Source organism: Phoxinus phoxinus (genome assembly GCF_949152265.1).
Source record: "Phoxinus phoxinus genome assembly, chromosome: 23".
Classification (NCBI taxonomy): domain Eukaryota; kingdom Metazoa; phylum Chordata; class Actinopteri; order Cypriniformes; family Leuciscidae; genus Phoxinus; species Phoxinus phoxinus.
Genome location: NC_136898.1, coordinates 25,810,542 through 25,829,139, shown reverse-complemented (window position 1 = coordinate 25,829,139; position 18,598 = coordinate 25,810,542). Strand labels below are relative to the sequence as shown.

Genomic DNA, 18,598 nt, shown 5'->3' with positions numbered 1-18,598 from the left:
AGTAAACAGTCATGGCCAAAATTGTTGGCACCCCTGGTAAATATGATCAAAACTGGCTGTAAAAAATAAATCTGCATTGTTTATCCTTTTGATCTTTCATTCAAAAAATTGCCAAAATTCTAACCTTTCATTGAAGCAAGAGAATTGAAAGTGGGGCTAAATCACATTATGAAATAAATGTTTTTCTCCAAAACACTTCGGCCACAATTATTGGCACCCTTTTATTAAATACTTTTTGCAACCTCCTTTTGCCAAGATAACAGCTCTGAGTTTTCTCCTATAATGCCTGATGAGTTTGGAGAACACCTGATAAGAGATCAGAGACCATTCCTCCATACAGAATCTCTCCAGATCCTGCAGATTCCCAGATCCATGTTGGTGCTTCTTCTCTTCAGTTCAGCCCACTCATTTTCTATAGGGTTCAGGCCAGGGACTGGGATGGCCATTGCAGATCTTGGTTTTGTGCTCAGTGACCCATTTTTGTTTTGATTTTGTTTTTGGATCACTGTCCTGTTGGAAGATCCAAACATGGCCCGTTATAAGATTTCTAGCCCCGGCTGTTAGGTTTCGATTTTTTATCTGTTGGTATTTGATCCAATCCATGATGCCATGTATCTGAACAAGATGTCCAGGACCTCTGGCAGAAAATTAGGCCCACAGCATTAAAGATACAGCAGAGTATTTCATTTTACACATGGGGTACTTTTATATCCCTGTGTGCACCAAACCCATCTTAAGTGAAAGCTATTTTTTTGGTTCCTCTGTCCATAGAACGTTTGAAAAGTACCTGACACGACTGGCACTTCAAACGGGACGGGTTCTATGGTCAGATGAAACAAAAAAATAGCTTTCACTTAATATGGGTTTGGTGCACACAGGGATAAAAAAGTACCCCATGTGTAAAATGAAATACTCTGCTGTATCTTTAATGCTGTGGGCCTAATTTTCTGCCAGAGGTCCTGGACATCTTGTTCAGATACATGGCATCATGGATTGGATCAAATACCAACAGATAAAAAATCGAAACCTAACAGCCGGGGCTAGAAATCTTATAACGGGCCATGTTTGGATCTAAATGATCTCACCAGGGCTGTTGCCGCTCTCTCTTATTGCGGTCTTTGATTTTGAAATCAGCTGATCATCAATAAAATGCAGCTCATGTCATGCTTTCGGTGACGTGAACTCCATTAAATCTGCATATAGCGCCGGAATTAAAGATCGCATTAATATCCGTTTTGCGAAAACACATTTATGTGACCAGGTGTAAATTAGGCCTGTCACGATAACTACTTTTTGTTGTGCGATATATTGTCCCAGAAATAATTGCGATAAACAATATTATTGCCATTTTGAGACCATTTTATGCTACTGAATATATAATCGTAATATAACAGCATAATAGACCAACACACTTTCAAATGACAACAACCTATTCATTCTTTAGATCATGGAAATAAAGTGTCAAATGAAATATCCTAAATAAAAAAAACTTGAATAAATAGTAAATAAACATTTTCAACAAAAAAAAAAGTTCCATTTACAGATTTTTCCCAGTTTTTTTCTCTGTAAAGTAAAGCTGCACACACACTATTGCTGAAAACACAAACGCTGCTTGCAGTCAGATGGATGAAGAGCGGCACAGATCCTCAACAGGCCTGATCTCCTGATAAAACTATTAACCCCGTGACGTTTATATCTGCTCCAGAACTGTGGACTGCAGCTTTGAAATCAAGTGCATTTGGACTTGTTCTTTCAAACTGCAGTTGTCAGGAAAACACTACGGCCCAAAGACGCCTTTTTCCACCTGTCGACGACCGCTCTCTGTGTGAATAAAACCATTCGTCATGAAGGAACTGCCGAGCCACACTTCTGCCTCCGACTCGGAGAGAAGACGAGATGACAGCACGATAGGCACAATGTGGTGACATTCATTATCATGTAAACATAATGGCCGATATATTGCGTCACCAAAAATGATTGAAGGTATATTGTGCGATAAGTCGATATATTAATATCAAATATATATCAAAGCCCTGTGTTTGGTGGACTAGACTACATTTCTACTGTGAGATCACAACATATAACATAAAGGTCATCCAAAGAAGTCACAAATGACAGTGACCGATTAGCAGCCTCTTTAAAATCACTGGCAGATCCGGATATTAGACGAGCTTCATTCACACCGGGCTTTGATTTTGAACACAAGCTGGAACCAAAATCCCAGAATATTGATCCTGACATTACACATTAGACGCTTGTAACATTGCCAAGAAAGAGTGTGTGTCGTCGTCAGATATGTTCCTTTCCAGAAGCATCGCTCTTTCCTTTTCTGTTATCCTGTTGTAAACAGTCTCATAGAGCCGCTTGATCGAATCTAAAACTACGTCATGTATTAAAATACAAACTGCCCTTTACATTCCACATCACTAGATAAAAACACTGCTATAAAGTCAGAACACCTGACCCTGATCACTTCACCAGTCTGGAGTCGCACGGGTATATCTGTGGCAATAGCAACTATACACCGTATGGGTCAAAATTATACATTTTTCTTTTATGCCAAAAATCATTAGGATATTAAGATCATGTTCCATGAAGATATTTAGTAAATGTCCTACCGTAAATATATAAAACATGTATTTTTGTGAGTGAGTGCAGCACAATCGTGAACATAAATGCACAACTTTAAAGGAGATTTTCTCAATGTTTACATTTTTTTGCTCCTCAGATTCCAGATTTACAATAGTTGTGTCTCGACCAAATATTGTCCTATCCTAACAAACCACACATCAGTGGAGAGATTATTAATTCAGCTTTCATATGATGTATAAATCTCAATTAAAAAACAAATGACCCATAAGACTGGTTTTGTGCTCCAGGGTCACACTGTATATAATGAGAGACACATGTGGACATTAGGAGGATTGACCTTTGCTGACCCCTCGCTGACTCTTCTGCTGTATAGTTCTCTGGAAACTCTGTGATGACGCTCGTATTGGGACATTTTAGAGTTAAATGTATTAATGGCAACTCTCTCATAAACACTGACTGTCGTTACGCACATTTTCTTGATCCTTGAAGGTTTGCGGTGTAATGATGTTCGTCTGCCAGTAACTGATGATAGCACTGCGGTGAGACCGTCCAGAACGCGTGTGTGTGTGAGTTGCGCTCAGGTCGGGCTTTGTTGAGTGCGCTCTTCCTTCAGTTACAACTGTGTTTATGGAGCAACCCAAACAACTTCACTTTCAGAAATGCTGAAAGAAAACAGTGCATTATGAGGCGTACACACAGCGTGCCGGACATCTGGACGAGAGAGCCGTCCTCAACATCGGCCTTTTCATCTCGCTAGCCTCAGCGCATCAGGACCAGGCCTGGTGTTTTACGCTCGCTTTCACGCTAATCATAATATTTACATTGTGCTCCACAATTATAGTTTTTGTCATGTTTTTTTTGTGGTTTTGATGGCCTTTTATGGCGATGTAAAACATACACCTGCAAATTGGCTCTATTGCGTTCAACACCCACATCCACAATCCAGAAAATATTTACTTCATCAAAGGTGCTTTTCTGCGAGAAAACAAAACGCAGTGAGTGATCCGAAGGTGGTGTGCAGCACTCACAGGGCTAGATGATGATATAAGATATATAAATATCCATAAACATGGGCGTTGCAATCTCGTATTAGACCGCTGTGGATGCGTGCAACACATCTCTCGTCAGCGCTGTCTTTCGGTTTGCTTATCGACGCAATAACAACTCAACAAAATGATATTTATGCAGTAGTTATAATCCATTTATTCTCTTTTTGAGCTGAAAATGAAATCTTGAATAAATCTGGAATGTTTTGGAGACAGACCGAAGTTTGGACTTTTTAAAGATGGTATTTGCCAGATTACTGCTTTTCTTAAAGTAACACCAGGTAACTTTTGCTCTCGGGGTCCCCCTAGAGTTGGGAAACAGTATTGTCCTCTACTACTGTCGTAAACTCTGTCACACATGCACGTGCATTTGTTGACGACCATGATAACCCAGAACACTGTAGGAGTTCACATGCAGGTGTTCTGCTTGCGTCGCGTGTGAAATGTCTTCATCCAGGTACACTGGCATATATTTCAGCATGTCATGATATGAATATAATTTCATGGGTTTTATTTTTTTTCAAACGACAAATGATCGCGATACTCACGTTTACAAGCCAGCGTCATTATAGTAGCCTAGTCTATTGGTTACCGTTTTACTGAATCTATATGATACTTCAATGCAATGTTTGAGTGGTAGATAATAACCATATATCGTCAATATTATAATATCAAGCTACTATAGATGAATCTGCTAATTTTACAAATCGATTTGCATTATAGCTTGAGGCAAGACAAATAAACAAATATCACAGACATGTTAGGTATCCTAAAATATGATTTTGTACATATTATATATTTACTTGCAAGAATGTAGCCCCTATCAAACTTGTACACGCCGTTTAGACATAGGCTTTCATTTGATATTTGAAAGTCCGCATCGGTCGGACACCCCCCCCTCCTCCTCCAGCTCACGCCATAGAGACAACGCGGTTGATCCTCGTTCTGCCTTTAATGCGATCACTTTCTCGTTTTCCTCTTTTTGCTTTCCTCCGACAAAACCTTTGCTTTCTTGCTTTTCTGTGCTGCTTCGTCCATGACTATAACATTTGGCAAACAAACGCTAGTTTGGCTCGCACGTCCGATTTTAAGGAAGTGGGGGTGGTGGTGGAAGTGACGTATATGCCGTAAAGCAGTCGAATTTTGTAGTTCTCTTTGTTCGCCGGTTACTACCCGAAACCCGAAGTTTAAAAGTACGATTAAAAACGCTACAGACCCCATCAGGCTATGGCAGACATGTCATTCAACCTATTGTAAGTCGATGTACCATCACAAGAGACTTGGAAATATATTATGAAGGTTGAAAAGTTACCTAGTGCTGCTTTAAATTATACAATTTTTAGATTTATTGTTATGAAATATGCACATAAATACTATTTTCTAGAAATGTGACCATCAGGGGTAGTGTGTATCCAAGACAACAGAGCCCAAATAAATGTGAGGGGAGAGCGTCGGTGGATAATGTCCTGATCTCTTCAAGTTCGAACAAGCTTCAGATTCAGTGTTTGCCCCTCCTAGAAACTCACAGAAAGGAAAAGGGCCTAAACACACTCTTTTGTGACGTCTGACGTGTTTTGTGTTGAATCTCCTTCCTAACTTTAATTGTATTTAACTTTTCATTCTCGTAGGCTATGTTTTAATGCCCTGTTTAATGACCTAGAGAATTAGATGCGTAATCCTGGCGTCATTATTCCTCTCCGAGACCGCAGGACACCTCAGTGAGGGAAAGTCAGCCGCAGAAGAGTGAGTTGAGCTTTGACGGGTGATCAGATCTGCTGTGTGATCAGATCTGCTGTATGATCAGATCTGCTGTGTGATCAGATGTGCTGTATGATCAGATCTGCTGTATGATCAGATCTGCTGTGTGATCAGATCTGCTGTATGATCAGATCTGCTGTATGATCAGATCTGCTGTGTGATCAGATCTGCTGTATGATCAGATCTGCTGTATGATCAGATCTGCTGTGTGATCAGATCTGCTGTATGATCAGATCTGCTGTGTGATCAGATGTGCTGTGTGATCAGATCTGCTGTGTGGAGGGCTGGTCAAGAGCTTGTTTTGAGGACGAGGGGTTGCTTGGCCGGACGCTTTACATGTAGGCGTCGTGTTTATACAGATTGCGCGCTCACGGAAATTCTGCGATTTCTCAGAAAAGTTCTTTGGAAAGTGGAGCTTCTCTAAGTGCCTTGAACCCACTACTATAAATTGTTTGTTCAATAAGACATGGCGTAGGTGAATAAAAGTCACCAATTACGTATCTTTGTCAATTATTGTTTAAAGGACATGACAGCATTGAGCAACGCAAGTGTGTATTTACAACACTGTTTTGTAACATGATTCATATTTTGAAGCCCGTTGCGAGCGGGAAGGGACCCTATATCCAAATGATGTGATTTTCTGCAGCATTATGTGTCTGAGTAATAGTGCCCGTAATAAAGGAAACCATTTATATGGTAAATAGGCAACGCTGCGGTTAAATTACCAAATGCCCATGTGACTAACAAGTGAAATATTTGGCAGGAAGCTGAACTCACATTATTAATACTCACGTTGGGTTTAAGCGATTTCTACCAGTTTCACTTTTATTTGAATTAAAATATCATACATTTCTAACTTGAACTGTAATAAATCTTGAATTTTCTGAGCACAGACTGAAGTTTGATCTTTTTAAAGACGGCACTTGCCAGATTACTGCTCGAGTGAAAAAGTTTTTTAAAAAGTTGTTGTGTTTTCAGTATATTGTTATAAAAAATTAAAATAAATACTATTTTCAATTTTTATATGAAATATATATTTTCCAACACACATTTTTTTAACTGTGAGAAAATCAAAGCTATAGAGTTGTGCTTCAAATTTGAGCTTGATATTTAAAAAAAAAGAGCTTTCAGTCAGATTTGTTTGGGCGCAGTATCAAACGCTTCCACTAGATAAAATTCCCTTCCCGTGTGTGTGTGTGTGTGTGTGTGTGTGTGTGTGTGTGTGTGTGTGTGTGTAGCACCAAAGGGGATGAACTTATATTGGCCTCATCAGGTGTGCTGTTTTCACCTTTGTAAAATTTGGCACACTTCTCCTTTAGTCACTATTGTGCAGCAGATTATTTATCATCTTAATTCAAACACAGGGCTGGGCAACAAACTCAAGCTCCTCCCACATTTCTCTTTAATAACTCTCGTTTTAGACTTTTATGATGGATAGACACACTTAACATGGATAGATTCACTTTTATCATGGATAGATGCACTTTTATGATGGATAGATGCACTTTTATGATGGACAGATGCACTTTTATGATGGATAGACGCACTTTTATCATGGATAGACGCACTTTTATCGTGGATAGATGCACTTTTATCATGGATAGATGCACTTTTATGATGGATGGATGCACTTTTATGATGGATAGACGCACTTTTATGATGGATGGATGCACTTTTATGATGGATAGACGCACTTTTATCGTGGATAGATGCACTTTTATGATGGATAAATGCACTTTTATCATGGATAGATGCACTTTTATGATGGATAGATGCACTTTTATGATGGATAGATGCACTTTTATGATGGACAGATGCACTTTTATGATGGATAGACGCACTTTTATCGTGGATAGATGCACTTTTATGATGGATAGATGCACTTTTATGATGGATAGATGCACTTTTATGATGGATGGATGCACTTTTATGATGGATAGATGCACTTTTATCATGGATAGATGCACTTTTATGATGGATAGATGCACTTTTATGATGGATAGATGCACTTTTATGATGGATAGATGCACTTTTATCATGGATAGATGCACTTTTATCATGGATAGATGCACTTTTATCATGGATAGATGCACTTTTATCATGGATAGATGCACTTTTATCATGGATAGATGCACTTTGATGGACTCAAAAACAGAAACTGCCTTTATAAAGCTTGGAAGAGCCAGCACATTTTTTTTATATTACTCAGATTTGGTGAATTTTTGGGTGAACAATTCCTTTAAGCTGGACTATACTACATTTACTACATTTATATTTATATATCTAAACTATATTTTCTTCTAGATCTAGAAACAAACTATATGTTGCATTGTGTTCCTGTTATCACTGTAAAGCTGCTTTGAAACTATCTTTATTGTAAAAAGCGCTGTATAAATAAATGTAGGTGACTTGACTTCAACTCTGTTATGGGAAATTCATCGTGATTTTTGTAAACAGAAAACAAAAAAACATTTTTCTACATGATTTGCTATGTGCAATGGAATGAAGATTCCTCCCCGTCACTGACGTCCCGTTTGAGTCAGTAAGTGGTCGATCCCTATTCGCTGAGCCTGATCCCGATGGATGAGCTGTGGCTGTGTTCACGCAGGTTTGCTCCGCTCTATTGAAGCCCACACATTCCTGTCCCTCCAACATCTCTCAACCGTATCCTTAACTGTAGCGAGTCTGTGACGCATCAGCCTTTGTACAGAAGGAAGGAGTCCTGCGCTTCCTCGACCCCACCCACCTCGAGGAGACTCAGGATGACTGAAGGGGCGAGTTTCATTCAACACCCACTGGTGAAACTCAAGGGTTCGCATCAAACCCGAGCGAGGACTGGCTTTGAAGTGTTACCTGTTTGACGTGACGTGCCAGTGCTTGTGCTGGAGGAAGCACGTCTGAAGACACCGCTGCAAAGGAAACACTCCTATCGTGTCTGATTTCAAACGACGAAATATCATGTCATTGTCAAAACAAGAAATATATGTTCTGCCATGCTTTCACTCGTTTCACTTTCGCTCGGTAATAAAAAAACAAATGTAAAAGGCATTCCTACTTACCAAGATTAATCAGCAAAAACACGTTTATTTAATTTAAACATTAACATTCAAACATTTCATTTTGCTAACATTTTAAAAAGGAACGCACCACTAACTAAAATAAATATACTTTATTGTAAAAAAGTAAATATTATTTGTGAATGAATAGGCATCCATATGGAAGCTTGTTTCCGCCACAGAATAAAAAATAAAAAAATTGTTATAAAGTTAGAATATTGATATATAAATGTGATATAAAAAAGGCATTGGACTCTATAACTCGCAATTGTGACTTTATATCTGACGTTTCTGAGAAAAGATGCGAGATATAAGGTCGCAATTGCGAGAAAAAATTCTGCCTTTATATCTCGCAATTCTGCCTTTATATCTCGCAATTCTGCCTTTATATCTCGCAATTCTGAGAAATAAATTCAGAATTGTGAGATAAAACGTCTCTGTCACGGTCTCAGCCTGTGTTCATGTCTTGTGTGAGGACTTTTGTGTTATTTCCGGTCTCCTGCCATGTTTTGTTCACTGTTAACCCAGATTTTGTTTCTAATTAAACTTACAAGTGATCATTACTTATTCTTTTATGTTTAGTAAAAACCTGCTATCATTACTAAACAACATTAGTTGTTTGTACTATTTAGCTGAAGGATCCATTGCACTAATCAGGTTTAGCAGAGATGGTGTGTTTAGCTTCATAAGGAAGGGGATTGGGCTAACTCAAAAACCTGCTGGTCACGTGAAAAGACCCGCGTCTAACGTGTGTCCAAGGGGCTCTACACCCGGCGGGACGAGTATTGAGATTTGTGTTGAGTATTGAGAAGCAGACAGTATTGAGAATGAACAGAGGTTTAGATGTTGATGAATTATTGTTTAATTTGTAGTCAAAATAAGTGTTGGCTTTAGTTGGGCTCTTGCTTGACATTTGAACATTAGTTTATCTCTGGCTGCTTTACCTGTGTGTTTAAAAGACACACTTATTATAGCAAAAAAGCCAAGAGTAAAGTGGATCACTAAAGTGGCTATGACTGTATATTAATATTGTCATCAATAAAGATTATAGGTCAGTTGCACATCATTTCATCCAGAGTTTAATCTCTTATTGTCTGGGTCTTTCCTTATGTTTGATATGAAAGTCCTGGGATTTATACAGCAGGAAATCCAACAGAGTTGTTTTAATTTGAACAATTGTAAAAATATTATGCAGAATTTTTTTAAATGCCATGTTATTTTGTCACACTTAGACATCAACAATCCGCATATGAATCTCAACAATGGTGACACTCACAACTCAACATGTTTAGTTTCAGCGTGTGTAAAAACTAAAGTGGTATAGGGCAACGGGTTTCCACACGATTTGCGAGTAAAGTCAATAATTCGGGTTAAGAGTGCAGTCTCTCATGTTGATTAGTCTCTCCAGGTGTGTCTGGTTAGTTCCCTTGGTTACTCGTGTGTGTTCCCATGATCCCACAGTCGACCACGCCCCCTTGTTAGCTTGTTAGCCGGTGTATAAAATGTGTTTTTCCCTGTGTTTCTCCTGTGGTTTGTCGTTGTTTGCCCTGTATTACCGATGTGTTATTACAGTAGTGCTTGCACGTGGAGTGTCTCTCCGCTCCGTCCCGCCTCTCTGTTACTGTCGCAATTATGTTTTACAATGCTCTAGTCTATGAAACCAGCTTCCATACAGTACATCCATTATAGGCTGTGATCACATATTCTTTACGTGTATCGGTAACTGTGTTTATTGGAGTTTATATATATATATATTGGTTTGAGATTGGATATTTAATTGGAGATTGCATTATTTTTTGTATTGTTATTCACACACTCGTGTGTCAGTGACTAGAGTTCATTCATTAGGCATATTTTTATTTTAAAACCATGGAGTTTTATATTTAGGATTTGCTTATGATACCAACGTGATCAAAACATGTCACTTGTCTTGTTTTAAAGATAAAGCTCAAACCGTCAGACCGGCTGTTGTTCAGGATATCTCGGTGTGAAGCCCGGTTTCGGTGTGGATGGCAGTTGTGTGTGCATGATCTTCCTGGTTGGTGTATCCTCACATTTGTCAACAAGACCACAGACCCACATCACACGCGACGACATCAACTGAAATCCAGCGTGTCCGGTCTTGTCAAGCGTGCCATTATGTCAGTGTGTGTCGTCACATCTGAAGACAGTGTGTATAACACTTCTCCATTGATAAATTACAGTATTTAATTGTACAGTTTATGCGTACAGTATCTGATGTCAGAGCCAATGTGACAACCGTCCTGTTTACACACAACCAGACCATAAAAGTGAATGTCTTCAGAGATTAGGAAGTCTTGAATACACCGTTGCTCATTGATAAGTACAGAAGTGCACTGATTCGTGGGACATGTGGAAATCTGACACACTGCGAGTTGATCCCGCCTCTCCTCAGTAAAACACACTTGCAGACGGGGGAGAGTTTCTGTTGCTAGAGTCGTCTGAGGGAGTCCACGCTCACACACACACACACACACCTCGCGCTCAACTCGCACTGACTGACAGCTGAACGCAGCCAGAAAACACAGCATGTCTGAGAAACAGCCGAGGAAAGAAGGGAAAGGTGGCGGAAAGAAAAAGGATAAGGACTCAAGCTCGCCAGAAGGTAAGCGTCTGCTGAGGTGTGTGTGTGTGTGTGTGTGTGTGTGTGTGTGTGGAGGTTTCAGGGGCTGGGAATGGATTGACAGCTCCACTATTGAGCAGATTTCAGGAGTTTCTTTACCCGTGAGCTGTGCTTTCAGGGCACAGGTGTTGCAATCCCTGGTGTTTGAGCGCCTGTGACTCTGTGAAGCGAGAAAGGAGAGATGTGTGTATTCATTAACACGACACACCGGTCCGGTGACTTACAGGAGAGAGTTTCCCGCTGTCACTTCTGCAGTTCAGGGAGTACAGCGGTCCAGCGCTTCCATACACACCCGGAGAAGGGCATTACGGCACATGTTTTTACAACTTTAACTCTAGTTTGAACTAAGTTATAAAAGATTCAGCTAGCAAGTTTTTTAAAAGTCTACAGCCAATTTTGATTATACCAAAAATTGTAAGGCAGCAACTGAACTCAGGCTGTTCATTTGAAGGAGGGGACATTTATTAGCATAACAATTTGAGATACATTTCAATTGAAAGACTGATAATTGTGAGAAGGTCTCAGTATTTGGTGTCTCCTTCATCTACTAAACCTGATGATCATGTTCTCCAGCATTATTTCAGATGATCAGCCAAACTCTACAATGCTAAAGTTTTGAATCTGTGATTTTCAATGTGGTCTGAGCCTCGCTGTATGTCACTGAACACACACTCTTGGTTATTGATTATTAAGTATTAACGTTACGCATGACACGAGTTGAAAGTTAGTGAGCGCTCCATTCACAGCCTACTTTGTAATGTTATTCCTGCATGTGTTTGGTGAGGAGTGTGTGACGCACGGCAGAGTGAGCGAGTCGGCTGTGAGCGATCTCTTGCTGAAGAACTCACTCGCACTGATTTAGTTCGAGCTCATGTTGAAACACGCTCATGCCAGCTTTACACGAGCTCAGCCGGATGAAGTGTGTCCTGTTCGCTGAGGTTCATGCGTTTAAACGTGAGGAATTTTGAAGTATTTGAACTCTTGATTCACCTTTAAAAATGTCTGAATATATCTTTCCATGAGATAAAAAGCAACATTTCTCTATTGTAAAGAAAGATAGCACTCGCGTACTTTGAAATGAAAACATAATTTGAACTGATAAAAACATAGATCTAGTGTTTAAAATGAAGACAGAAGTGTTGTGTCACTCTTTGGCTGTAGATTGTGATTTCTGTCGATCCTCGGCTTGGACACGCGTGTGAATCTGAGGAGGACTGACTTCACACAGGTGACACTCGGAAAACTAGAATATGGTGCAAAAGTTCATTTATTTCAGTAATTCAACTTAAAAGTAGGGCTGTCAAAAGATTAATCGCATCCAAAATAAAAGTTTGTGTTTGCATAATATATGTGTGTGTACTGTGTATAATTATTATGTATAAATACACACACAGTATATATTTAAAAATATTTGCATTTATATACTGTATATACATGTATATAATTTATATTATATATAAATATAACCAATTTTTCTTAAATATTGTGTGTATTTTTATATATATAAATAATTATACACAGTACACACACATATATTATGTAAACACAAACTTTTATTTTGGATGCGATTAATCTTTTGACAGCCCTACTTAAAAGGTGAAACTAATATATTATATAGACTCATTACATGCAAAGTGAGATATTTCAAGCCTTCATTTGTTTTTTATGATTATGGCTTACAGTTTATGAAAACCTTTTTACAATATTCTAATTTTGAGTTTGGGGTTTTCATAAGCTGTAAGCCATAATCATGCATAATCATCGCAAATAAAGGCTTGAAATATCTCACTTTGCATGTAATGAGTCTATATAATATATTAGTTTCACCTTTTAAGTTGAATTACTGAAATAAATGAACTTTTGCACCATATTCTAGTTTTCCGAGTGTCACCTGTACATTCACCAACACACAGATAATAATCCTCCAGTTGAAGGCGATGTCAAGATGTTTCTCTAAGAGAGTTTGGTTCCCTCTTGAGGTACGATAGTTTTGCTCTAGGACAGGTCTCTGCTGAAGCGGATCTGGCGGATCTGTCCGTCTGAAGCTCGATTAGATCATGGACTTCGGCACTGGAATGTGGACCCTGATCCGACTCAGTTTTGCGGCTGAAAGTCAGTGTAGGAGTTTCCCCAGAGGAGCACGTCCGTGACACACAGAAACAGCTGGACGGCCCAGAGACGCGCGGACACACACATAACGGGATTCACTGTTATCCGTCCATGATCTTATCAGGTTAAAATACACAGCCTGGCCAAAGAAAAGAAGAGAGAGAAAGTCGCTGTTTGGATTTAAATAGGCAAATGCTTAAGAGTCTGTGACTGGATCATTATTGCAGTGATTATTATGTTTCTAGCATGTATGTTTGGCAACAGTTCTTCATACACTAATTGATGGAGAGCTTTTCATTTCTTAAACAACCATGTGGAAACACATCATGGCCAATGTCCAGATTCGTCAGGCTCGGACTGTGAAGGAATGGTTGAGAGGAGCATGAAGAACATGAAGTCCAGATCGTGATGTGCTGGAGGAGACTTCACAGAGCGCTGGACTCTTGCACTGACGACACCAGATCTTGACAGAAAAACTATGCAGCTCTTGATGGAAATAACATCACAACATTTAGATTTGGCCCAGCAAGCAATCGCCGTCGATCACCGTCTATCTCGGTTAACTATATACTCCGGCTATGAGTAACACACTTCCAGCCAAAATACCACTTTAAACCCTAACACTGAAATAATTCATTGGTTAGAGTTGGACAAACTTAAATTAAACAAATTATTTCAGGCAAATTAACTTTTATGAGTATTTAGCACTTTCTTTTTCTTTCAAGTTTACAGAACTGATATATTTTAAGTAAACTGAACTGTTTCATTGTTTTGAGTTTTATAAAATTATTTATTTTAATTTAGACGTACTTAAGTTTCACTGAAACGGCTGGGATGTCTATTTCCCAGCATGCTTTGCCGATGGCACTCGAAAGGGAGAGTAAATGCTAAAATTAAGTGTAATATAATGGGTTTTTGTGCCAGATTAATGTTAAGTGGGAGATTTAGTAGTGATTAATGTTATGCTAATTTAGAAGAATTTCAGTTAATGTTGGGTTTATGGTGACGAGTGGAGCATGATCTTGATCTGAGAGCAAATAATACCTTTACATTGTTGCGCTCACACAGCAAGTGCTTCTGTATAACATACTATTGCTAATACGTTAGCAAATTAGTATGTTAGCAGATTAGCTTGTTAAAGCTAACTAAGTTTATACTAATAAAAGTGTTCATATTGAGATTACATGAAAGTTTTAATTTAATTGTATGAATTAGTGTACTCAAACATTTCAAGTTAAGAACAATTAATATGTATAAGTACAAAATAAAAATCTGCTTGTTCTGCTTACTTAAACTTTGAATTTCATAACTTACAAAATTTTAGGCAATTGATTGCCTTAAATGTTTTGAGTTCTGCCAACTTATTCGGGTTTGTCGTTTTTCACAACATTTGAGATGTCTGATATTCCATCAAGCAAAGTCAACAGTGATTGGATTCATTTCTTCACTCGTTTCATTTCTTCATCATCTGATGACTCTATTCTTGGGCGATGGTTAGACGTCTATTAAATCTATAGTTTAGACATGTATTAAATCTTCACTGACAGCCCGAATGTTGCCGTGTTTTAGCCTAGACATCAGGGCTGTGTTCGGACCGCTACTAGACGTCTTTTAAACGCAGAATTGCTCGCTGGCCATGATGTGTTTCCTACACGGTTGTTTAAGAAATGAAAGCTACACACTCCATCAATAAGTGTATGAAGAACTGTTGCCAAACATAACATGCTAGAAACATAATAATCACTGCAATAATGATCCAGTCATAGACTCTTAAGCATTTTTCCTAATTAAATCCAAACAGTGACTTCAGTTTGGCCTGGCAGTGTATTTTACACACACATATAACGCAGCGAGTGGACGTCTCTATGCGAGGTGCGTGTCCAACAGAGGTTTACTGAGATGAAGCAGTCTCTCTGTATTACTCACCGTGCTATGCAAACGATTCTTGTCAACAGGAAGTGTTGTTTGATAAGACAACACGATCTTTAAACTTTATGCTTTATCATTTTGAACTGGGAATAGATGGACGGATGGAGTTTAACGTTTCTGGGGATTGAGCTAACACACACCTTCGGGTTCAGCAGAAACCGCTTCTGTGAGATTAACCAGCTCACAGCTGAAGAATACATTTACAGAAGAAATATAAATCTCTGTATTAGCCAAGTGCATTAAATGGCATATTCACATCAGAGTTACTTTAACCATTCCTAAACAAGCAGCGACATTTAAATGTGAATTTCACTGAGAATCTCTCCTTGCGGTTTCTGCTGGGAATATGCCGAAGTCGGAGGGATTTTAATGCAGTTGGGACAAACAAGAGTTTAACACAAAAGTATTTTCTGAATAAATGAGCATGTTCATCTTTAGTTATGTGTACGTGAGTATTACTGCAGTATCGCCCCCTGCTGGTGCGGACTTATAACTTCACTCATCTTGAGGAGGATCGGGTCTTTCCCAGAACTCACTCTCGGGTGTAGCTGTGTAGATGCGGTCCTACCAGACGCTTGTTGTGTTTATATAACTTTAGTTATAGGGTAACACTCTAGATTAGGGAACACTAGTCACCATTAACTAGTTGCTTATTAGCATGCATATTGTCCGTTTATTAGGACTTATTATAAAGCACATTTATGCCTTGACCATATTCTACATCCCTTCACCCTTCCCCATACTTAAAAATAACCAACTACCTTACTTACCGTCAACAAGCAGTAATTAGGAGTTTACTGAGGGAAACTCCTGGTTAGTCGTGAGTATGTGTTCCCTAATCTGAAGTGTTCCCACATACAGTGAGTAACGTACCGTAAACAGAGCATTATTTAGTTTAGTTGTGAATCATTTTCACCTTTGTCATGTTGTGATGTTTCTACTCTGAACTTCAAGCCATGTTGTTTTCTCTCTCGTTCTTCAAGAAAGATGTCATGACACACACATGCTTTTACTTTGTGTCATGCCTAGGGCGAGCTTTCACTTATTTGCTTTATATGACATCACACTGTATTTCACTGATCCGGGTTATTGTTGTCACACTGCTACATAACTCGCGATTAAACAGCATATTAGAGGTTTTTCAGCAGAATTTAAACAAAATTAGAAAGTAGAAAGCAAACAACTCAATATTTTTACAATTTGTTGATTATAAATATTGCAATTAATTGTATAAATGTACTGTATAAAACGTGCCCTGGCCTGACGTTTATGAAATATGCTTTTTGAGAACACAGTTCAATCTTTTGTTTAAATCTGTTCATTATATTGTGTCAGATATTCCAACATGTTACTATATATACATTGGATATGAATTTGAAAAAATCCTAATTTAAGCGAGCTTTAGTGTTTGGAGGCAACATGCAAACCAGTGCCTGAGAAAGCAGCGGCGTAACATTGGGTGAGGGCTTTACACAGTCCCGTTCTTCCTTTTATTTTATTCATTTATTTATTTTTTGCAGAATGTTTTCTTGTTGTACTTTACTTATAACCCACATGTGTAAAGTGGATTGCTGCAATTAATCAGTGATCTCATCACCCAGCTCAGCTCAGCTCAGCTCTCACACTGCAGCGTTGAATATTGCAGTGTTTAATAACATCATGACACTGATTGGATGAAGTACATACGCGGATTGCACACTTGCGTTTTGTTTGTTAACCAATTATACAATTTCCAATTTAAACCATTTTGCCCGTATAATCAAAGTAAAAACCGCCCAATCTGGCAACACTGCCCGAGAAGACAGCAATGGGGGACATTTTGATAATAATTTCCTCGAATTATTAAAAAATGAAGCCTATTAACTTACTAACTTATTTTCATGACAATCAAGAACAGTTTCCTGTCAAACCCCCTACATTCAAAATATAATTACAGGTGGCATACAGTGAAATATTAATGTATTTTATTACTAATACGCAGTGTTGGGGAAACACACTAGTAACTTGAGTTACGTAATCAGATTACTTTTTCAAGTAACTAGTAAAGTAACGCATTATTTTTAAAATTTACAACAAAATATCTCAGTTACTTTTTCAAATAAGTAACGCAAGTTACTTTGTTTTCCCATTTATTGACTGACAGCTCTCTTGTCCCAATGTTGAGAAAAATCAAAAGTGCAGACGTGTTGTGTGTGTGAACATGATGGTTGTTGTAGTTCTAGACTAAATGTGAGCGTTTACTCATCTCACTTACACACAAAAAAGATTAAATATTCAAAATTAAATAAAATCAGTCAAATGCAGAATCAGAATACTATACAATGACTATAGATCATTTTTGTTTTTATTGGTAAAGTAAGTGTTAAACTTTCTTCTCCTGCATCTATCCTTCTGGTATCCAGAATATCAGCAGAAGGTTTGTTTGAGCGGCGCCCTCTACTGTACAGGAGGCGATCTGCACTTCCTTCAGCCTGAGGATTATTCACTCACTTTTGGTGTGAAAGGGTCCAAAATTTGTCAAAAAATTGCACTTTTTTTGTTATAAAAAACAAGCCCAGCCCAGGTGAAAAAAAGTGACGCAAAAGTAACGTAACATATTATTTATTTTTTTAAGTAACTAAGTAATGCAATTAGTTACTTTTTAAGGGAGTACTGCAATATTGTAATGCATTACTTTTCAAAGTAACTTTCCCCAACACTGCTAATAAGTATATAATATGAATAAGTTAAGTTAAGTTCATTACTGTGGGTAATTTCTGTTGTGTGTTTGTTTCAGCCGAGCCCAAGCTAAAGGACCTGCGCAGCGTGACGGTGCAGGACGGGAAGAAGACCGTGTTTAAGTGTCAGATCGTGGCGGGAAACCCGTTGCCCAGCATCAAGTGGTACAAGAACGGGCAAGAACTCGCAGGCAAAAACAAACCCAAAAACATCAAGATTAAGGAAAAGAAACAGTAAGTTCCTAGTGTTTAAATATATCATTATTTTGCTCAAGCTGAATGAAGATTTGGCTTCAGAGAATAATAGTCAGAAATGTTATTTTTGCGTGTAGCGTAACCGATGTGCCGTACAGTATGTGGACGGGTTTGGTCAAAGTTTAACCCAGTAAAGCCAAACAGGGCCGTGCTGAGACTCCTAATCAAAGTCATAACCTTGAGACAGTGTTGCAGTTTTATATTCAGATATTACTCTGACTCATGATGATGCATACGTGTTTATCGTGAACTGCAGTATAAACCAGCAGCATTATGTAACTTTCCAACAGGGGGAAAGTATCCGAGCTTGTGATCAGGAAGTCCACCGAGGGACACGCTGGTCTGTACACCTGTGAGGCCGTCAACAACCTTGGGAAAACCAACACTACAGCGAGCCTAACCGTCAGCAAAAGTAAGAACGCATCCTTTTCTCTAGCGTTAAAATCAATAATGTGTAAAGCGGTGGACACAGACCCGAGCCACCCGGAGCGA

The 18,598-nt window shown here is 38.6% G+C and overlaps 1 protein-coding gene across 9 annotated transcripts in view; it reads left to right on the top strand.

Annotated features, from left to right (window-relative positions):
• The window catches only part of nrg1 (neuregulin 1), a 118,924-nt gene that overhangs the window by 42,693 nt on the left and 57,633 nt on the right, over window positions 1-18,598 (top strand). For 5 of the 9 annotated variants that reach the window (XM_079600244.1, XM_079600243.1, XM_079600240.1 and 2 more), the window contains exons 2-3: window positions 17,911-18,085; window positions 18,397-18,518. In XM_079600244.1, the coding sequence (XP_079456370.1) occupies window positions 17,911-18,085; window positions 18,397-18,518 (297 nt within the window). Of the gene's footprint in view, window positions 1-10,872; window positions 11,079-17,910; window positions 18,086-18,396; window positions 18,519-18,598 lie in introns of those variants that run through there. The other 4 variants (XM_079600242.1, XM_079600249.1, XM_079600241.1 and 1 more) reach the window with 2 other exon arrangements.